The following is a 23,226-nucleotide window of genomic DNA, read 5'->3' on the forward strand; positions in this document are numbered from 1 at the left end:
AGAATTTCAGTAAATTAATGATTTTATCTAAAAAGCACAATGTCAGAGATATTTCAGCTACCCCGAGAAAGAAATAAAACGAGAATGTTAATAAATCAATAAATGATGATAGCCAGGGGCGGCGTTAGGATTTCACCTTCATGGGGATCACACTACACGAAGAAATACGGGATCATCCCAGCGGATGGAAGGGCTGCAACATAATATTTGCGAGGTGGGGGGTTGCAAAATATACAAGGAAATAGGGAACGAAGAGCTAAAAGGTGTGAGACAAATAACGGGGGAAATGAAGTCCCCCCCCCCCAACCAGGGTCTATCCGCCTATGTGGAAGACAGTTTAAAAGATGATAACTTATTCCAGCAGAAACTGCACGAATCATATTTTTAAAATAATTTTAAAAGAATGACTGCCATACTCACCAAAATAGATTCATCCATAACCGTTTTGTCACTCAGTGCGCGCTTCATTGTCTCCGCAGAATTAGCATCCGCCATTAAAACGTCCTGACTACATGGTCTGACAAACCTACAGTCGCTTTTTCTGGAGTCAGTTGTCATGCACAAGTCATAGTTGTACATATGTTGTAAAGTTCCAGTACCACCGGCGTCGGCGTAAAGTGTTGGATAATACGGTATAACTGGCAGATTGGACTGATAAAAGATGCGTGATTGTCTCCATCTATAGATTTTAACGGATATAATCACTACTAATGACAAAATGAAGAGGAAGGACACTACAGCCAAAGCCAGAACTAAATAAAAAGTCAGGTTGTCATTGTAATCCTTGTCGTGAGTATTGTCACTGAATTCCGAGAGTACTTCAGGGAAGCTGTCCGCCACCATCACATTAACGTTGACTGTAGCTGAGCGAGACGGCTGTCCGTTGTCCTCCACAATAACAGTAAGCCTTTGTTTCATGGCGTCTTTATCACTCACCGGGCGTATAGTTCTGATTTCCCCGTTTTGTGAGCCCACTTCAAACAGCGCCCTGTCTGTCGCTTTCTGCAGTTTATATGAGAGCCAGGCATTCTGTCCAGAGTCCACATCGACGGCCACCACTTTAGTGACAAGATAGCCCACATCGGCTGAACGAGGCACCATCTCTGCCACAGAGGAGCCACCAGTCTGTACTGGGTAGAGAATCTGAGGCGCGTTGTCATTCTGGTCCTGGATGATAATGCGAACTGTAGCATTTCCACTTAATGGAGGTGAGCCTGCATCCTGAGCTCTCACTTTAATATGAAATTCTTTCAGTTTCTCATAATCGAAAGAATGCACGGCGTGAATTACCCCGCTTTCGGCATTTACTGACACGAGAGAAGAGGCGGACACACCGTTGACCTCCGAGTCCTCCAGCAGGTAGGAGACGCGCGCGTTCTGGCAGCAGTCGGCATCATTCGCTTTTACAGTAAAAATGGAAACACCGGGTGAGTTGTTTTCTACCAAACGAACATCATAGGATCGTTGTTCAAATACTGGTGAGTTATCGTTCACATCGGACACTCTAATATGTAAAGTCTTGTTACTTGAGAGAGGAGGTGAGCCTTCGTCTGTAGCTGTTATTGTAACATTATAATCTGAGTCTATTTCTCTATTTAAAATTTGTGTTGTTTGAACGGTAAAGAAATTTCTTGTTGACCATTTAATGACAAAAGGCGAATCTTCAGATATAATGCAATTCACCTGACCATTTTCCCCCGAGTCTATATCTTTAACGTTAATAACTGCAATAGTAGTTCCAGTTAAAGCGTCTTCAGAAACCGGATTAGTGAATGATGTTAACATTATGATAGGAATGTTATCATTAATGTCACTGATATCAATAATAACACCACAAGAATCTGATAAACCCCCGTGATCTCTTGCTTCAACATTCAGCTCGTATTTTTTTTCTTGTTCAAAATCTATACTTCCTTTTACATAAATGTCGCCAGATTTTTCATTAATTTCAAACACACCGCTTTCTGTTTCGGACATATGTCTAAAAGAATACGTCACTTCACCATTAACGTCTTTATCCGAATCAGTTGCACTAACTATCGTCACAAGTGTCCCCTTGGGTGAGTTTTCTAGGACAGTGGCTCTGTAGAGCTTTTTCGTAAAAACTGGAGCGTTATCATTCACATCCAAAACCTTCACATTTATTTTCATCACCCCGAATCTAGGTGGGTGACCTCCGTCTATAGCAGTTAATGTTAGAGACAAGTCCTCCTGTTTCTCTCTGTCTACGGAGGATTGTAGCATCATTTCAATATATTTACTACCATCAGAACGGGTCTCCTGTTTTAATACAAAGTTATCAGTCGGTTTCAGACTGTAGCTTTGTATGGAATTAATACCGACATCAGGATCATAAGCGCTGTCCAGCAAAAACCGCGCACCAGGCAACGCCGATTCACTAATCTCAAAATTTATTTCTTCATTTGGGAATTTTGGAGCGTGATCATTCACATCCATTATTTCTATTGTGAATTCAATTAATTGAATTGGATTTTCAAGAATAATTTCAACATTGAAGCTGCACAAATTTGTTTTCTTACACAACACTTCCCTGTCTATTCTCTCATTGACCACCAGTATTCCTTTGTCTGTGTTCAGCTCCACGTACCGACTGCTGTCTCCGGCAACGATCCGAGCTCGGCCGCTTTTCAGCCTTTTAACGTCAATTCCCAAATCCGTAGCGACGTTGCCGATGACGGAGCCTTTCACCATCTCCTCCGGAATAGAGTATCGCATTTGTCCATCAGCTACATAAGAAAACCAAAGGAAAATGATCCATAATCGTACTTGCCCGTTTCCATTGCTGGTTATTTTTCTGATACCCATTTCCTCAGTCTGAGTTTTCGTATTAAAATTCCAAGGGCGTTTTATAAAACGTGAAAAACCATCCTGCCAAATCAGCCTTCCGATAACAAAGCAGTAACCATGAGGATGTTAAAATACCTTTTCCGAATAGAGATATGCGATATAAGATCACTGAGCTCTTTCCTCCACCCTCTTCTGATGAAATGGCCCGGTACTGAACACAAACTGCGCCTGGATCTCCGTGAGCCGCAGTAATAAGGCAGTCAGATGGATCCCGCCGCAGCTCGTCACCTTATAGCCAACAGCGGCCCTTACAGTCCTGTGAGGGAAACGCTGCCACGTTCTCTGTTCGCAACATTTTCTATCCTGTAATCTCTGGCTGCGACGACATACAATCAGGGTAGTAAAATGAATTTGCTTTTCATCAAATACACGCCAGTTACTTTTGTCAGTTACCAGTTACTTCTTGATTTATTCACAAAGAAAGTGGAAATTATCCTCTACATCCTTCAAAGCTCATGCCCAGATTTGTTGCCGGTCCTTCCTGGGTTCAGCTTTGGAGAAGGAGGGATGGATTGTTGTTTTGTAAGGTAGTATTTATTTTTTGCAAGCTTTTTCAGTAAGATCAGGCTCACAAAATGTCAATATAGCAACTTCAAATCTAAGTACAATAATGGTGTTTACTTTTTATGTTCTGTTGTAACTTAAAGCAGAACCATAGTGCTGTCAGAAACATCACATTGTAACCACATCAGGACTCTGTGATTCATAGCAATTAGCACATATAATTATCATTATTATGTAATGACAGGAAAACATGAAAGCACCCATGCCCAGTCATACATTCATACATAATAGGCGTCACGCCTCCCGGGCATTTACAGGCGGAGATGACCAATTAGACGCTAATACTGGATACTACAAAGAGAAGGCACACGCAACTAAGGTTTCAAAGTATTTGCCAATGTTCAATTGCAATACTGAACATTTTCTCGTCCATTGTCTTTCCCTCATTCCTTACTGCTTCCGTCTACCTTTTCAATTTAGATCAATTTGTCCTGCACTTCTGGGTCTGTGCTTCCCTGCCAGGGCATATCTGACAATAGGTGTGTTCAGTGAACATTGAGTGGTATGTAAAATTTGCAGTACGTTGCTTGTATTCTCTAATATCTTGTTATATATCAATATCATGCATCTTACAACCACTTATTCGCCGCTTCCTTTATGCACTGGGTGACATGACCTGCTCGTACCACCCTCTCGTGTGCCACGCCCCCTCATTTACCTCGTGTAAAACCCTGATTGTTCCCAGCTGTTTCATGTTATTTCCGGCTTGTCCTGTGTATTTCCATCCGCGTTCGGGTACGTTTCCCTACGTCTGTCAGTAATGTTGCTGTGTTTTGGAGTTTGACCCAGTAACAAGCCCTGTTTGTTTATATCCACGGCTTCCTTCACCTGCTTGCCTGCACTCGACGTAAGAGCAGGCCTGGAAATCTCAGTGCCTCCGGAGAAGAAGCACAAACTCACTATACATGAAGCAGGAGCAACATTCAGCAGCACAACCCAAAAAATATGTAGGATCAGTGATACCAGCTGAGTCCCCCGGCCTCCCTAATGTTACTGAAGGTCTGGTTTTGTGTCTCGTTATGCAGGACATGAGGGATAACTTACACTGTAACAGGAATAAGACAATTTCTACAACATTCCATTTCTTTCTTATCAGCTTGTTTTGTCTGAACTCAAAAGCTTATATACTTTATGTTCTTTTGAATGTTTTTACTTTCCATGTCAGTTTATCCATCTTAATATATTGTAGTACCAGAAGTTTGTGGACAAAAAATCTATCCATCCATTCATTTTCTGTAACCGCTTCTTCTATTCAGGGTCACGGGTGGGTCCGGAGCCTATAGGCGAAAGGCAGGAAGCAACCCAGTATGGGCCGCGAACCCATCGCAGGGCACATTCACACACTTTTCACTCACACACGCACACCTATGGGCAATTTGACAACTGTGCACATCTCTTATTATGAGATAAACTGGTTAATTATGCCACAACCATGGCTGACACTGGTGTATATTTAAGCAAAAAGCCACACAACCTCCATCAACAAACACTGGCAACAGAAATTTTGGTGGAACAAAAGAGATAAGAGACGTTTAACTTGGTACCAGCATAAGATGCCGTTGTTCCAGCAAATCAGAGCATTAAATTCATGTAGACTGACCCACATAAACTGCAAGTGTTGTGATTGTGATGTAGAAACATCTTGCAGTTCGGTTCTGAAGTGGCCCACAAGCGCACAGAAAGGGACCTGGTCACCCAGCAGCAATACCCAACCTGATCGGTACCAAGTCCCCCCAGCAATGAAAAGCCTTGCAAGCGGAGAATAGAGGCTCTGTATTAATACCTATGAGGTAGGAGTAAGACTTTAGAAAAACTGGGGTCCACGTGTCTTTGGCCATATTCTGTAGGCTATTTAGATGCAAAACATATTTGACAAATGCACTTTAGGAGATCACTTATTATCTATAATATTTAAATTTGAAAATTAATGTTTGGCTTTTCTACAGTTTTATTTATTAAATCCAATTAAATGTGCAAAATGAAATTCAAATAATCTAGAATGCAACATACATTTATTTACGAATGTTGAAAAGAAAGGGTCGAGTGCACTCAAGTTTGTGGAGACATTATACCAGAATGACAGCAAACCATGCAGAGGAGAGTGAGGAACTGGGACACAACCACAACAAAAATCACAATGGGTGCCTAGCACATACGATACTTGCCCCTAAAAATACTAAATGTGGGGTCTATTATCCCATAAGGCGCTTAAGATGAAAAAAGGCGCGTAAAACATTTTGCACTTTTAATTACGCGCATAAAAGAATCTACCCCGGTGAAAATAATAACTATGTAATTTTGAACTTGAAACGACACGAGACACTATAAATAACATTAATTGCAGAAATTAGCTAAATCATTAAAAAATAAATAATGAAGATTTAGAAGTTATTAAAATGTATCAACTCACCAAATCTCGCCCATCAAACATGCTCTTTTCATTCCCCGTAAACTCCATTGTTTCGGCAGACTTGGGATCCACTATTAAAATGTTCTGACTATTAGGTCTGACAAACTTACAGTCACTCTTCCTGGAGTCAGTCGTCATATACACCTCGTAGTTGTGCATATGCTGTAAAGTTCCTGTACCTCCGGCGTCTGAGTAAAGTGTTGGATAATACGGTATAACTGGCAGATTGGACTGATAAAAGATGCGTGATTGTCTCCATCTATAGATTTTCACGGATATAATCACTACTAATGACAAAATGAAGAGGAAGGACACTACAGCCAAAGCCAGAACTAAATAAAAAGTCAGGTTGTCATTGTAATCCTTGTCGTGAGTATTGTCACTGAATTCCGAGAGTACTTCAGGGAAGCTGTCCGCCACCATCACATTAACGTTGACTGTAGCTGAGCGAGACGGCTGTCCGTTGTCCTCCACAATAACAGTAAGCCTTTGTTTCATGGCGTCTTTATCACTCACCGGGCGTATAGTTCTGATTTCCCCGTTTTGTGAGCCCACTTCAAACAGCGCCCTATCTGTCGCTTTCTGTAGTTTATATGAGAGCCAGGCATTCTGTCCAGAGTCCACATCGACGGCCACCACTTTAGTGACAAGATAGCCTACATCAGCTGAACGAGGCACTATCTCTGCCACCAAGGAGCCACCAGTCTGTACTGGGTAGAGGATCTGAGGCGCGTTGTCGTTCTGGTCCTGGATGATAATGCGAACTGTAGCATTTCCACTTAATAGAGGTGAGCCCGCATCCTGAGCTCTAACTTTAACTTGAAATTCTTTAAGTTTCTCATAATCGAAAGAATGCACGGCGTGAATTACCCCGCTTTCGGCATTTACTGACACGAGAGAAGAGGCGGACACACCGTTGACCTCCGAGTCCTCCAGCAGGTAGGAGACACGCGCGTTCTGGCAGCAGTCGGCATCATTCGCTTTTACGGTGAAAATGGAAACACCGGGTGTGTTGTTTTCTACTAAACGAACATCATAGGATCGGTTTTCAAAAACTGGTGCATTATCGTTTACATCGGACACTCTGATATGTAACGTCTTTTTACTCGAGAGAGATGGATTGCCGTGGTCGAAAGCTTTGATTGTGATGTTATATTCTGCGATTGCTTCTCTGTTTAGTTCTTCTTTAGTTTGTAAAACAAAATAATTTGTTATAGATGACTTTATTATAAAGGGGCTATTTTCACTAATCTCACATGTGACCTCGCCATTTTCTCCCGAGTCCAAGTCTTTAATATTAATAACTGCAATAGTAGCTCCGGGTAAAGCGTCTTCAGAAACTGGATTAGTGAATGATGTTAACGTTATAATAGGAATGTTGTCATTCACATCAATGATATCGATAATAACAGCACAAGAATCTGTAAAACCGCCGTGATCTCTCGCTTCAACATTTATTTCGTATATCTGATCCTTTTCAAAATCAATACTTCCTCTTACAAAAATGTCACCCGATTTTTCGTCAATTTCAAACACTCCGCTATCTGTTTCAGACATATGTCTAAAGGAATATGTCACTTCACCATTAACGCCTTTATCCGAATCAGTTGCGCTTACTCTTGTCACAAAAGTGTCTTTGGGTGAGTTTTCTGAAACACCAGCTCTGTAGAGCTTCTTGGTAAAAACCGGAGCGTTATCATTCGCATCCAAAACCTTTACATTTATTTTCATTGCCCCGGACCTCGGTGGGTGTCCTCCGTCTATAGCAGTTAATGTTAAAAACAAATCTTCCTGTTTCTCTCTGTCTACGGGGGACTGTAGCATCATTTCGATATATTTAGTACCATCAGGTCGAGTCTCCTGTTTTAATATGAAGTTATCAGTTGGTTTCAGACTGTAGCTCTGTATGGTATTAATACCGACATCGGGATCATAAGCGCTGTCCAACAAAAACCGCGCACCGGGCAACGCGGTCTCACTAATCTCAATATTTATTTCGTCTTTCGGAAATGCCGGAGAATTATCGTTTATATCTGATATTTCTACAGTAACTCTATATAAGTGAATGGGATTTTCTAGAATAATTTCAATACTGAAACTGCACACTGTTGTTTTCTTACACAAGACCTCCCTGTCTATTCTCTCATTGACCAGCAGTATTCCTTTGTCTGTGTTCAGGTCCACGTACCGACTGCTGTCTCCAGCAACGATCCGAGCTCGGCCGCTTTTCAGTCTTTTAATGTCGATTCCCAAATCCGCAGCGACGTTGCCGATCACGGAGCCTTTCACCATCTCCTCCGGAACAGAGTATCGCATTTGTCCATGGGTTACATAACAAAACCAAAGGAAAAATATCCAAAGTCGTATTTGTCCGTTATTATTACAGGGTATTTTCCTGAACTCCATTTACTTCGTCACTACTTATTAATAGAAAGACAATTTTTCCATTAATAGGCATCCATCTGACACTTAAATCACCATATGCAGCGGATCACAAATTCACCTGAAGCCTTTTCAGTTTTAATCCAATTTGACTATAAACATATCCGACCAGGTCTGAGCTATTTTTCCCTCTTTGTTCCCGTCGAAATCTAGCAGAATCGTTCGCACACTGCGTCTGTGTCTGTGTGCATGAAGCAGTACTGCAATAAGGGAGGCGCCACTAAAATTCAGCTTGTCTCAGCTCGCCTCCTTAACCAACAGCGGCCCTTACAGACCTGTATGGGAAACGCCGCCGCGCGCCCCGCGAAACAGCAGCCTAGACTGAAGTCTCGTGCTACTAGAGAATTCTGTCGAACTAGCCCCCTCCCAATCTGACACACATACATATACAAACAAACTAGCAAAATAAATAAATCAGACAGTGTTTGCTATTACTTGATTACAAATCTATTACATAATCCTCAGAATTTATACTTAGAACCTTAACAAAATCATGTATTCCGTATTTAATTAAAATGACCACCTTTTTGGGGACATCTCATATAAAAACTCCTGTAACATTACTGCCAGTGTTAATTAAGTCGATTTATTAAATGCATATTAGTAGATTATGAATGATCTATTTATCTCGGGTCTTTTAAAAATGGTTCTACATTCAGTTAAATAAATAAACTCATCATATATCACAGACATACTTTCAACAGTAACGTGTATCACGTCACCTAAAATCCAAATAAGACGGAATTCTCGGAGGAAACCAGTGAAAACTACTAAACACGAAGTAGGAGTGGAATTCCAAATCCCATCCGGGAAAGTGCTTTGGAAGAGTATAACTTCTGGCGCAGCACTTCGCCAGGATGATGTTTTAGATTTTACCTAGTGCACTGTCGCCCATCACCATGACAGCGGAGGGGCACCGATACCCAGGCAGAGGCAAAGGGCGCAGCACTTTAAAGGCGGTGTATAGAATGCGTAAAATAAAACGTAAAATTAGGCGGGGCGGACGGAGGCAAGGTGAGATTTTCTGATCTGACAGCAGACTCTTTCATTCTGACTTAACAGGATCTTACATTTTACGTGCGCTGAACTCTTTGCAAAATATCTTTATTATTTTCCATCATCGTGGAAGATGAATTTAACAAAAGTCCAGGTGCTACTTAATTTGCAGAGAAATCGAAACCTAAATATCCCATTATTTACGTTGTTCTTGCTGTAGCTGGAAAACGGTGAGGATAATAATTCAGTCGCAAAGCGTTTACAAAGAATGTGAAAGGCAAAATATCATAAAAATGTTACCGCTACACCTAGAAAGAAATAATACAGTACTAAAAAATGATTAATTTTCCTAATTTTTTTTTACATTTTACATTGAAAAGCATTATTGAATCAAACAAAATGTTTTTTTATAGAAAATTGAGATAGCATTTAAAAGAACAAAAATATACGATAATAAAAATGAATATTTCCAAATAACTTGCAACTTACCAAATCAGTTTCATCCATAATGGTTTTTTCACGCAGTGTGCGCTCCATTATCTCGGCAGAATTAGGATCCACCATTAAAACGCTCGGACTAACCGGTCTGACAAACTTACAGTCACTCTTCCTGGAGTCAGTCGTCATATACACCTCGTAGTTGTGCATATGCTGTAAAGTTCCTGTACCTCCGGCGTCTGAGTAAAGTGTTGGATAATACGGTATAACTGGCAGGTTGGACTGATAAAAGATGCGTGATTGTCTCCATCTATAGATTTTCACGGATATAATCACTACTAAAGATAAAATGAAGAGGAAGGACACTACAGCTAAAGCCAGAACTAAATAAAAAGTCAGGTTGTCATTGTAATCCTTGTCGTGAGTATTGTCACTGAATTCCGAGAGTACTTCAGGGAAGCTGTCCGCCACCATCACATTAACGTTGACTGTAGCTGAGCGAGACGGCTGTCCGTTGTCCTCCACAATAACTGTAAGCCTTTGTTTCATGGCGTCTTTATCACTCACCGGGCGTATAGTTCTGATTTCCCCGTTTTGTGAGCCCACTTCAAACAGCGCCCTGTCTGTCGCTTTCTGCAGTTTATATGAGAGCCAGGCATTCTGTCCAGAGTCCACATCGACGGCCACCACTTTAGTGACAAGATAGCCCACATCAGCTGAACGAGGCACCATCTCAGCCACCGAGGAGCCACCAGTCTGTACTGGGTAGAGGATCTGAGGCGCGTTGTCGTTCTGGTCCTGGATGATAATACGAACTGTAACATTTCCACTTAATGGAGGTGAGCCCGCATCCTGAGCTCTAACTTTAACTTGAAATTCTTTAAGTTTCTCATAATCGAAAGAATGCACGGCGTGAATTACTCCGCTTTCGGCATTTACTGACACGAGAGAAGACGCGGACACACCGTTGACCTCCGAGTCCTCCAGCAGGTAGGAGACGCGCGCGTTCTGGCAGCAGTCGGCATCATTCGCTTTTACGGTGAAAATGGAAACACCGGGTGTGTTGTTTTCTACCAAACGAACATCATAGGATCGTTGTTCAAAAACAGGTGCATTATCGTTCACATCGGACACTCTAATATGTAAAGTCTTGTTACTTGAGAGAGGAGGTGAGCCTTCGTCTGTAGCTGTTATTGTAACGTTATACTCTGAGTCTATTTCTCTATTTAGCATTTTTATCGTCTGAACGGTAAAGTAATTCCTTATTGATGATTTAATGGCAAAATAAGAGTCATCAGATATATAGCAATTGACTTGACCGTTTTGTTCCGAATCTAAATCTTTAACATTAATAACTGCAATAGCAGTTCCTGGTGAAGCGTCTTCAGAAACTGGATTAGTGAATGACGTTAACGTTATAATGGGAATGTTATCATTCACGTCAATTATATCAATACTAACAGTAGACGAATCTGTAAAACCACCGTGATCTCTCGCTTCGACATTCATCTCGTATCTCTGATCCTTTTCAAAATCTATATTTCCTCTTACAAAAATGTCGCCTGTTTTTTCGTCGATTTCAAACACTCCTCTATCTGTTTTAGACATATGTCTGAAGGAATAAGAAACTTCACCATTAACACCTTTATCGGAATCAGTTGCACTAATTGCTGTCACAAGAGTCCCATTGGATGCGTTTTCTAAGACAGTGGCTCTGTAGAGCTTCTTGGTAAAAACCGGAGCGTTATCATTCACATCCAAAACATTTACATGTATTTTCATCATACCGGACATTCGTGGGTGACCACCGTCTATAGCATTTAATGTTAGAGACAAATCTTCCTGTTTCTCTCTGTCTACGGGGGACTGTAGTATCATCTCAATATATATAGAACCATCAGGACGGGTCTCTTGTTTTAATACAAAGTTATCAGTCGGTTTCAGATTGTAGCTCTGTATGGTATTAATACCGACATCGGGATCATAAGCGCTGTCCAGCATAAACCGCGCACCAGGCAACGCCGATTCACTGATCTCAATATTTATTTCATCATTCGGAAATGTAGGAGCATGATCATTCACGTCCATTATTTCTATTGTAATTTCAATCAATTGAATTGGATTTTCAAGAATAATTTCAATACTGAAACTGCACACTGTTGTTTTCTTACACAACACCTCCCTGTCTATTCTCTCATTGACCACCAGTATTCCTTTGTCTGTGTTCAGCTCCACGTACCGACTGCTGTCTCCGGCAACGATCCGAGCTCGGCCGCTTTTCAGCCTTTTAACGTCAATCCCCAAATCCGCGGCGACATTGCCGATGACGGAGCCTTTCACCATCTCCTCCGGAATTGAGTATCGCATTTGTCCATCAGCTACATAAGAAAAACAAAGGAAAATCATCCATAATCGTACTTGCCCGTTTCCAGTGCTGGTTATTTGTCTGATACCCATTTCCTCAGTCTGAGCTTTCGTATTAAAATTCCAAGGGCGTTTTATAAAACGTGAAAAACCATCCTGCCAAATCAGCCTTCCGATAACAAAGCAGTAACCATGAGGATGTTAAAATCCCTTTTCCGAATAGAGATACGCGATATAAGATCACTGAGCTCTTTCCTCCACCCTCTTCTGATGAAATGGCCCGATACTGAACACAAACTGCGCCTGGATCTCCGTGAGCCGCAGTAATAAGGGAGTCAGATGGATCCCGCCGCAGCTTGTCACCTTATAGCCAACAGCGGCCCTTACAGTCCTGCGAGTGAAACGCTGCTACGTTCTCTGTTCACAACATTTTCTATCCTGTAATCTCTGTCTGCGACAACATACAATCAAGGTAGTAAAATCAATTTGTATTAGTAAACTAATAAGTTTCTCCTTGGACGCTATTCATAAAGAAACTAGAATTATATACTGTCAGGAAAAACAGGTACAGCCCCAGTGACAAGTAATTGTAACCTCAAAGATTCAACTCAAGAGGTTTATTCGCCTCGTACCCAGTTATACACATACAATATGCAGTGTAATGTTACCCTGGCCACCCTGATCAGCTGTGCATGATGACAAATTACAGAGACAGAAAATAAGGAAAAATAATAATAATATAATATAAACAGAATATATGAAATGTTCAGCTGCACATAATCTATACATAAGTAATAGGTAAGAGGTATTTAGCTGTGCAATTTAAGTGCAACGTGCAAGAGGCCTGAGGTGTGTGCCAGCGATTTGGACAGTGTGATGCAGTAGCTAGAGGCACTGAGTATTATCCTGGTTTAGGAGCCTTATAAGGCAGCAGAAGCGTTTGCCTGAATTCAGGAGGCAAAACAGAGAGTTATTGGGGTGGGATGGGTCCTTGGAGATCTTTGTACAACCTGGTACTTTTTTCCTTACAGGCTACTTAATTTGAAATCACACAGTACTCTGTATCCTTCCGAGCGTGTCTTCAGACTCTTCTTCAGTCCTTCCTTGGATCAGCTGTGGACATGAATGGATGAATGGATTGATGTATGTAAACATTGTCTGGCAAAATGTATTCTTACTTTGGGAAGGGTGTAGTGTAGGATCTAAGTGGCTTTTAACTTACTCAAACCTTGTCAGCAAGATCAGTCGCTCAAAAAATTTTTGCATGGCAAGACATTTAACTTAACGTGAATCCAAATCAAGTTAAAGAATAATGTTGACTTTTATTTAGTTAATAAAACTCATTGACCATTGTGCTCTCAGAAACATCGCACGGTAACCAAGTTAGTACTCTGTGACTCTTATAATGCCTACCATAAATTATAAGTATTCAGTGCTGGAAAGACACGAGAGCACGCTCTGTAACATATTGAAGCGTATATGAAGAAGATACAGTGAAGATTTTTATATATGTAATTCTTTTGCACTATAAGACTGGTTGTTTTTTCCAGTACCGCGTTGTACTTCATTAACATGCATCTTCTTGCAACTACTTATTTCCTGTGTCCTTTATGGATTTGGTCTGGAAGTCACAGTCCACCAAGAATAAAAAGCATCAACTCCATGTACACAAGGCTTAGGCCAGACTCATCACCCCAGTTCTCAGATTGCATGGGACGATGCCACCCAGTGCCTCACCAGGCCTCCCTGATGTTTTTTCAGATTTTCCCTCCTGTCTTCTCAAGCAGGACATGCACAGCAAGGGTAACAAACAAAATAAGAGGAATTTAACAATTTCTACATTGTTTCTTTACTTTCTTCTCAGCAGCTTTTTTCCAGCGTTACAAAGACTTATTTTCTTTACAGTGTCCAGTCTTGCCATGTCAGTGCCGCCCACATCATGCACTATATGGCCAAACATTTAGAAATTAGATGATTTGGTTGACAAAGCCACGGCCATTGCTAACACAGGAATATATTTAAACGTACAGCCATGTGAACTTCAGCAGCAAACACTGGCGGCAAAATAGGTGGCCATGCAGAATAAGTCAGTGACCTTCAACTGGGCATCATGATAAGATGCCGTCTTCCCTGCTATTCTGAATCTATGTCCTGCTCGATCTGCCCAACACAACTGCAAGTGAAAATGTAGCGGAAATTCTCAGGAGCAAGTTCAGCTGCGAAGTTATAGGAAACACAATCTCACAGAATCTCACAGACCTGATCAGCCAACATCAGCTGGCAGTGAAGCTTGAATAGGGCGGCACATGGGCTTCAGCTGGTAACTGTCCAACCTGAACGTCAGCAAAACCCACCACTAATGATGGAACATCTAATGGGAAGCCTTCCCAGAAGAGCACAGGCTATTATGGCAACAATGGGCAGGTTAACTTCATATTATTAATCTTGGTCTCTGAATAAGATATTGGATAAGCTGGATAAAAAGCATATTTAGATGCAAAATTAATTTGTCAGATTAATTTTTATAACGTTATTTCTTCCATCCATGCATTTTCCATACCTGCTTCTCAGAGTGATGGAAATATACGGAATAACTGGGAAGGAAATAGGTACAAGTTGGGGAATAACTCAGGATGGAACGGCAAACCCATCGCAATGGAAGTAAATTATATGTCATTAAAAGAGAAACTGCAACTAGTTCTTAGCTATTCGACAATCCTATGACATGCACAAGAAAAATAAAAAAATATTCATCAATAATAGAATGCAGATACATCTAGGAAGGAACAAATAGTAATGATGAGTGTTCTGAAGTTTATGCGACATTATACCAGGATGACAGTTACCACAAAAAAGTAAAGGTCTGAAATTTAATATGATGATGATGATTATTATTATTATTGTTGTTATGTTGTTGTTGTTGAGCCAGAAAAGCTGTTTCTATAATAATTATAGCAGAAATTTCATGTGACATTAGTAAAAAAGTATTTACTAAAGAATCTAAACTTCTGCTCAAGATTTAAAAGTTTATTGTTACTTACCAAATCTGACTCATCCATAATGCTTTTCTCATTCCCAGCACGCGCCATTATTTCCGCAGAAGTGGGATCCACCATTAAAATACTCTGACTGCTCGGTCGGACAAACTTACAGTCACTCTTCCTGGAGTCAGTCGTCATATATACCTCGTAGTTGTGCATATGCTGTAAAGTTCCTGTACCTCCGGCGTCTGAGTAAAGTGTTGGATAATACGGTATAACTGGCAGGTTGGACTGATAAAAGATGCGTGATTGTCTCCATCTATAGATTTTCACGGATATAATCACTACTAATGACAAAATGAAGAGGAAGGACACTACAGCTAAAGCCAGAACTAAATAAAAAGTCAGGTTGTCATTGTAATCCTTGTCGTGAGTATTGTCACTGAATTCCGAGAGTACTTCAGGGAAGCTGTCCGCCACCATCACATTAACGTTGACTGTAGCTGAGCGAGAGGGCTGTCCGTTGTCCTCCACAATAACAGTAAGCCTTTGTTTCATGGCGTCTTTATCACTCACCGGGCGCATTGTTCTGATTTCCCCATTTTGTGAGCCCACTTCAAACAGCGCCCTGTCTGTCGATTTCTGTAGTTTATATGAGAGCCAGGCATTCTGTCCAGAGTCCACATCGACGGCCACCACTTTAGTGACAAGATAGCCCACATCAGCTGAACGAGGCACCATCTCAGCCACCGAGGAGCCACCAGTCTGTACTGGGTAGAGGATCTGAGGCGCGTTGTCGTTCTGGTCCTGGATTATAATGCGAACTGTAGCATTTCCGCTTAATGGAGGTGAGCCCGCATCCTGAGCTCTAATTTTAACTTGAAATTCTTTAAGTTTCTCATAATCGAAAGAATGCACGGCGTGAATTACCCCGCTTTCGGCATTTACTGACACGAGAGAAGAGGCGGACACACCGTTGACCTCCGAGTCCTCCAGCAAGTAGGAGATGCGCGCGTTCTGGCAGCAGTCGGCATCATTCGCTTTTACAGTGAAAATGGACACACCTGGTGTGTTGTTTTCTACCAAACGAACATCATAGGATATTTGTTCAAATACTGGCGCATTATCGTTCACATCGGATACTCTGATATGCAAAGCTTTTTCACTGGAGAGAGAAGGCGAGCCGTGGTCCGCAGCTTTGATTGTGATGTTATATTCTGCAGTTGTTTCTCTGTTAAGATATCCCTCAGTTTGTAAAACAAAATAATTTGTTAAAGATGACTTTATTGCAAAAGGGCTTCTTTCTTTAATCAAACACGTGACCTCACCATTTTCTCCCGAGTCCAAGTCTTTAACGTTTATAACTGCGATAGTTGTTCCGTGTAAAGCGTCTTCGGAAACTGGATTAGTGAATGATGTTAACGTTATAATGGGAATGTTATCATTCATGTCAATTATATCAATAATAACCGCACAAGAATCTGTCAAACCACCGTAATCTCTAGCTTCTACATTTAGCTCATACATCTGTTCCTGTTCAAAATCTATACTTCCTTTTACAAAAATACCACCCGATTTTTCGTCAATTTCAAACACTCCGCTGTCTGTTTCAGACATATGTATAAAGGCGTATGTTACTTCACCATTAACGCCTTTATCCAAATCAGTTGCGCTTACTTTTGTCACAAGCGTGCCGCTGGGTGAGTTTTCCGAAATACCGGCTCTGTAGAGCTTTTTTATAAAAACTGGAGCGTTATCATTCGCGTCCAAAACCTTTACATTTATCGTCATGACGCCATACTTCGGTGGGTGACCTCCATCTACTGCAGTTAACGTTAAAGACAAGTCCTCCTGTTTCTCTCTGTCTACGGGAGACTGTAGCACCATTTCGATATATTTACTGCCATCAGGACGGGTCTCCTGTTTTAATACAAAGTTATCAGTCGGTTTCAGACTGTAATTCTGTATGGTATTTATACCTACATCGGGATCATAAGCGCTGTGTAGCAAAAACCGCGCACCGGGCAACGCGGTCTCACTAATCTCAATGTTTATTTCTTCATTTGGGAATTTCGGAGCATGATCATTTATATCTGTTATTTGTACGGTAACCCTGTATAGGTTAATTGGATTTTCGAGAATAATCTCAATACTGAAAGTACACAAAGATGTTTTTTTGCACAACACCTCCCTGTCTATTCTCTCATTGACCACCAGTATTCCTTTGTCTGTGTTCAGCTCCACGTACCGACTGCTGTCTCCGGCAACGATCCGAGCTCGGCCGCTTTTCAGTCTTTTAACATCAATGCCCAAATCTGCAGCGACATCGCCAATGACGGAGCCTTTAACCATCTCCTCTGGGATTGAGTATCGCATTTGTCCAAGAGCGATATGCCAAATGGAAAATAATATCGTCCAGAGTCGTATTTGCCAGTAAAAACTGCAGGATGTCTTTCTAAAAGCCATTTCTTCCGTCTCAGTTTTGTCTCTCAAAATCAGATGGAAATATCCCACGAGGCAACAATCCCACGAAGTCAGTACTCCGTCATCAAACCAATAATTATTCCGAAGTTACAATGTGTTTCTTGTATAAAATATATTCTCCAGCAGAGACCCACAATATCAGATCAGGTCCCAGATATTTCATCCACACTAATCCGTCCAATGCCCCCCAGTAGATCACACTCTACGTCTGGCTCTGTGTATGACGCGCAGCTAAAAAGGAGGCGCTGCTGAAATTCAGCTCGTTTCAGCTCGCCTCCTTAATCAACAGCGGCCCTTACAGACTTCTGTGGGAAACGCTGCTGCGTGCTCTCTGAAACATCATTATCTATACAGTTGTAAATGGATATAGTGGATGGATGAGTATTATTTTTATATTGCTCAATTTTTTTTGTCCAATTACGTTGCACATTGGGACTCATCTCGTATGAAAAACGCTGAAGTGTAATTTACGGGACGCTCGGCTAAGATGTAGTGTACCAGCATAAACCTTACGCTAAAAGAGAGAGTGCGATTTTAAACCGCAACTCTGTTACCAACTGAGTGAATCCGCCGCCCTGAGGGTGTTCTCTATTTTTGCCTTTTATGTTACCGCCCTAAACACACTGAATAAGTTACATTATAACAGGACGCTTTGCTGCTATGGCAATATATTCAACCATTCCGATCTGAATTAACTGCAATCACATTTATTATGACTTTAGTAACTTAATAGTGACTTAACGCTTTTATTACTAATAATTTCGTGTTTAATAGAAATGTAGACCAAAGAATTTTGCTTTACATTGCATTTGTAAAACCCGATGATAGGTGCAGTTCAAAACACCCACACACCCACAATCACACAGAAAACTTTTGGTTTATATATATATATATATATATATATATATATATATATATATATATATATACAGGTATGCCTATGAGGCAAATACCACTGCAATGTATATGGTGTGATAAAAACCAGTTTGAACTATTATTAATTATGGACATCATTTGGAAATAAATATATAGATGTTTCAGCCATATCGTATATGCATTGCATTGTCAATGAATAATTTAGATATTACTTTATGTATATAAAATATTGAACAATAAATTCAAGCTGAACGCATACCTTAGAGAAAAAAACAGAAAGGTCCACATATGAAAGAAACAACAAATAATAAAAATAATCATTATCATCAACATCATAATAATAATAATCATAATAAGCTGTTTAATTAAGGCTAGTTAACTTACCAAATCTGGCTCATCCATAATGCTTTTCTCATTCCCCGCACGCGCCATTATTTCCGCAGAAGTGGGATCCACCATTAAAACGCTCTGACTGCTCGGTCTGACAAACTTACAGTCACTCTTCCTGGAGTCAGTCGTCATATACACCTCGTAGTTGTGCATATGCTGTAAAGTTCCTGTGCCTCCGGCATCTGAGTAAAGTGTTGGATAATACGGTATAACTGGCAGATTGGACTGATAAAAGATGCGTGATTGTCTCCATCTATAGATTTTCACGGATATAATCACTACTAAAGATAAAATAAAGAGGAAGGACACTACAGCCAAAGCCAGAACTAAATAAAAAGTCAGGTTGTCATTGTAATCCTTGTCGTGAGTATTGTCACTGAATTCCGAGAGTACTTCAGGGAAGCTGTCCGCCACCATCACATTAACGTTGACTGTAGCTGAGCGAGACGGCTGTCCGTTGTCCTCCACAATAACAGTAAGCCTTTGTTTCATGGCGTCTTTATCACTCACCGGGCGTATAGTTCTGATTTCCCCGTTTTGTGAGCCCACTTCAAACAGCGCCCTGTCTGTCGCTTTCTGCAGTTTATATGAGAGCCAGGCATTCTGTCCAGAGTCCACATCGACGGCCACCACTTTAGTGACAAGATAGCCCACATCAGCTGAACGAGGCACCATCTCAGCCACCGAGGAGCCACCAGACTGTACTGGGTAGAGGATCTGAGGCGCGTTGTCGTTCTGGTCCTGGATGATAATACGAACTGTAGCATTTCCACTTAATGGAGGTGAGCCCGCATCCTGAGCTCTAACTTTAACTTGAAATTCTTTAAGTTTCTCATAATCGAAAGAATGCACGGCGTGAATTACCCCGCTTTCGGCATTTACTGACACGAGAGAAGAGGCGGACACACCGTTGACCTCCGAGTCATCCAGCAGGTAGGAGACGCGGGCGTTCTGGCAGCAGTCGGCATCATTCGCTTTTACGGTGAAAATGGAAACACCGGGTGTGTTGTTTTCTATCAAACTAACATCATAGGATCTTTGTTGAAATACTGGTGCGTTATCGTTCACATCGGATACTCTGATATGTAACGTCTTGTTGCTGGATAGAGGAGGTGAGCCTTCGTCTGTTGCTGTTACCGTAACATTATATTCTGAGTGTTTTTCTCTGTCAAGCATTTTTATTGTTCGAAGAGTGAAGAAATTCCTTATTGATGATTTAATAGCAAATGGAGAGTCCTCAGATATAAAGCAATTGACCTGACCGTTTTCTCCTGAGTCCAAGTCTTTAACATTAATAACTGCAATAGTAGTTCCGGGTGCAGCGTCTTCAGAAACCGGATTAGTGAATGATGTTAACGTTATAATGGGAATGTGATCATTCATGTCGATTATATCAACAATAACAGCGCAAGAATCTGTAAAACCACCGTGATCTCTAGCTTCAATACTAATTTCATATTTCTGTTTATTTTCAAAATCTATATTTTCTCTGACAAAAATCTCCCCAGATTTTTTATCGATTTCAAATTCGCCACTATGTTTCTCTGTTTGTCTGAAAGCGTATGTAACTTCACCATTAATCCCTTTATCGGAGTCATTTGCACTTACTTTTGTAACAAACGTACCCTTGGATGAGTTTTCTGGAATAGCGGCTCTGTAGAGTTTCTTAGTAAAAACCGGAGCGTTATCATTCGCGTCCAAAACCTTTACATTTATTTTCATCACGCCGGACCTCGGAGGGTGACCCCCGTCTATAGCAGTTAATGTTAGAGACAAATCCTCCTGTTTCTCTCTGTCTACGGGGGACTGTAGCATCATCTCAATATATTTACTACCATCAGAACGGGTCTCCTGTTTTAATACGAAGTTATCAGTCGGTTTCAGGTTGTAGCTCTGTATGGTATTAATACCGACATCGGGATCATAAGCGCTGTCCAACAAAAACCGCGCACCGGGCAACGCGGCCTCACTAATCTCAATATTTATTTCATCATTCGGGAATTTTGGAGCATGATCGTTTATATCCTTTATTTCTATTGTTATTTCGAACAATTCAATTGGATTTTCAATAATGATCTCAATACTGAAACTGCACAAAGATATCTCATTACAAACCGTCTCCCTGTCTATTCTCTCATTAACCACCAGTATTCCTTTGTCTGTGTTCAGCTCCACGTACCGACTGCTGTCTCCGGCAACGATCCGAGCTCGGCCGCTTTTTAGCCTTTGAACGTCAATCCCCAAATCCGTGGCGACATTGCTGATCACGGAGCCTTTCACCATCTCCTCCGGAACAGAGTATCGAAGTTGCCCGTTAGCAAAGTAACAAATGGAAATGAAAATTATCCAAAGCATTCCTTGCCCGTAGCTACTGCAGGTTTTTCTTCTGATGGCAATTTCCATCGCTAAATTTTGCTACTAATATGCAATCAATATTTTCAGTCCTAGATATCCACACCTTAATCACTATCCACTACATGAAATGCAACATTCTTATTTTATAGTGCGGCATGCAGACCAGACTCGAGATGTTTTCGCCTTCTTGTTTTTACTGAAATCTGCCTCTGCATTACACACCGCGTGTGGATCTATCTGTGACACGCAGGAAAAAGGGAGGTGCAGCTGAAAATCCATCCCTCAGAGCTCGCCTCCTTAACCAACAGCGGCCCTTACAGACCTGTGTGGGGATCGCTGACAAATACTACATGAAACAACACTGTCTACCCTGTGGTCTCGAGAGTAATAAGGTGCGACCGATTAATAAGAATTTCTGTTATTTACAAAGTGCAAAACAATTTTTTTGCAACTGGAAAAAATGAATTCAATATATAAGCAAGTAATTATTTATTTGATCTACATTTTTTTCTTCTGCAATAGTATGGACTGCATATTATGTTACCAAACTCAGCTTATAAACATCCATCCATTTTCCAACCTGCTTATCCTTCTGGGTCATGAGGGGTCCGGAGCCTATCCTGGGAGCTATGGGCATGAGGTGGGAAACAACTCAGGATGGGGGGCCAGCCCACAGCAGGGCACACTCACACACCATTCACACACACATGCACACCTACAGGCAATTTAGCAACTCCAATTAGCCTCAGCATGTTTTTGGACTGTGGGGGGAAACCGGAGTACCCGGAGGAAACCCCACAATGACAGGGGGAGAACATGCAAACTCCACACCCATGTGACCCAGAAGGAGGCTTGAATGCGGGTCCCAGAGGTGTGAGGCAACAGTGCTAACCACTGTACCACCATGCCACCCCCACTTATAAACATCTTTTATTTATTTATAAATTAATTAATTTATAAATAAAAAGTATTATCAGAGAAGAGAGAAATAAACTTCAATGTCAGTGAAATGACTCTCTATATCCAAGCATTTGGGCCATGGGTGTGACTTTGGGGGGGTTGAGATCTCCAACCATTTAGGGGGAAACATGATTATTGGGGAGGTTGTCTTAGTCAGTTTTGATTTATTGGGGGGTTACCAATCCAGCCCCTCCCCCTCCACATGTCCTACTTCTGATTGGCAGCCTACCTGGCTGACAAACTAAAATCAGGGCGCCCCCTCCAACAGGGTTAATTGACCCACATGGTGACATAATATCATTGATATGATGTGCAAATTAGCGAGAGAAAATCAATCATGCAAATGTCACTGTTCCAATGTATCATTGTTTTTGTTTTTGTTTGTTTTTTTATTTGCGTGGGGGCCTCATACCACCCCCAGCAAGATGCCGCTCTGAGTAGCTGCCCCTGTCACCCATAAATCCACCAGTAACTGCCCATCTGGTATTTTCCTGATAGGAATGTGGGCCGGCATACTTCATCACAGGGGACCTCCTTACCATTAACTAGGAGAGCCTGACCAGGGGAAAGCCCATCGGGTCCAAAACAATACATACAAATACATATACACATATACAACAATCTACTGTATATCCAAAGATAGCCTTTATCACATGTAACAAACACAATTATACTATACTATCGCACAGGTGTCACTAACCACAACAGCCAATCCACATACTGTATGTTGACCTCACTGTAAGTACTCTTGTATAATCGTTATATTCAGGATGCAAATTCATAATTGATTTAGCAGTTTTTCTATTGTAATTGTTATTTTAAGGTCAGTTAAGAGCTGCCCACCCTCCACATTCTCCAGTACTCCACCACCCCCCCCCCCCCCCCCCCGTCCAAAAACATGCTGAGGTTAATTGGAGTTACCATATTGCCCGTAGGTGTGTATGTGTGAGTGCCTGGTGTGTGACTGTGCCCTGCAATGGGTTGACTTCCCTTCCTGGTTTATTCCCTGCCTTGCACCTGTAACATCTGGGATTGGCTCTGGACCCCCACATTCCTGAATGGTACAAGCAGTTACAGAAAATGGATGGATGGATTGAT

General features: G+C 41.3%; 3 protein-coding genes across 18 annotated transcripts in view; all 3 read right to left on the reverse strand.

The window, feature by feature from the left end:
- The window catches only part of LOC125712471 (protocadherin beta-16-like), a 108,130-nt gene extending 90,294 nt beyond the window's left edge, over positions 1 to 17,836 (reverse strand). For 8 of the 16 annotated variants that reach the window (XM_048982554.1, XM_048982540.1, XM_048982561.1 and 5 more), the window contains exon 1: positions 646 to 3,224. In XM_048982554.1, coding sequence (XP_048838511.1) covers positions 646 to 2,826 — 2,181 coding nt within the window. In that variant the 5' untranslated portion in view covers positions 2,827 to 3,224. Of the gene's footprint in view, positions 1 to 645; positions 3,225 to 5,986; positions 7,970 to 10,690; positions 12,454 to 15,267 lie in introns of those variants that run through there. The other 8 variants (XM_048982535.1, XM_048982536.1, XM_048982532.1 and 5 more) reach the window with 6 other exon arrangements.
- On the reverse strand, positions 9,583 to 10,639 carry LOC125713182 (protocadherin beta-4-like; the record flags this gene model as incomplete). Its single annotated transcript, XM_048984139.1, has 2 exons — positions 9,583 to 9,588; positions 9,770 to 10,639. Coding segments are annotated over 2 exons (876 nt in total), but the record flags the coding sequence as incomplete, so codon positions are not given.
- Positions 17,837 to 18,709: 873 nt separating the features above from the next.
- LOC125712478 (protocadherin gamma-A11-like) lies at positions 18,710 to 21,390 on the reverse strand. Its single transcript, XM_048982576.1, has one exon. It carries the CDS (start codon positions 21,214 to 21,216, stop codon positions 18,799 to 18,801), a length of 2,418 nt encoding a protein of 805 aa, XP_048838533.1. The 5' UTR covers positions 21,217 to 21,390; the 3' UTR covers positions 18,710 to 18,798.
- Positions 21,391 to 23,226: the final 1,836 nt, after the last annotated feature.

The sequence above is a fragment of the Brienomyrus brachyistius genome, chromosome 18 (genome assembly GCF_023856365.1).
Source record: "Brienomyrus brachyistius isolate T26 chromosome 18, BBRACH_0.4, whole genome shotgun sequence".
NCBI lineage: Eukaryota > Metazoa > Chordata > Actinopteri > Osteoglossiformes > Mormyridae > Brienomyrus > Brienomyrus brachyistius.

Coding starts and splice junctions, on each gene's coding strand:
- LOC125712478 (XM_048982576.1), bottom strand. CDS start 21,216: ATGGAAATTGCCATCAGAAGAAAAACCTGCAGTAGCTACGGGCAAGGA.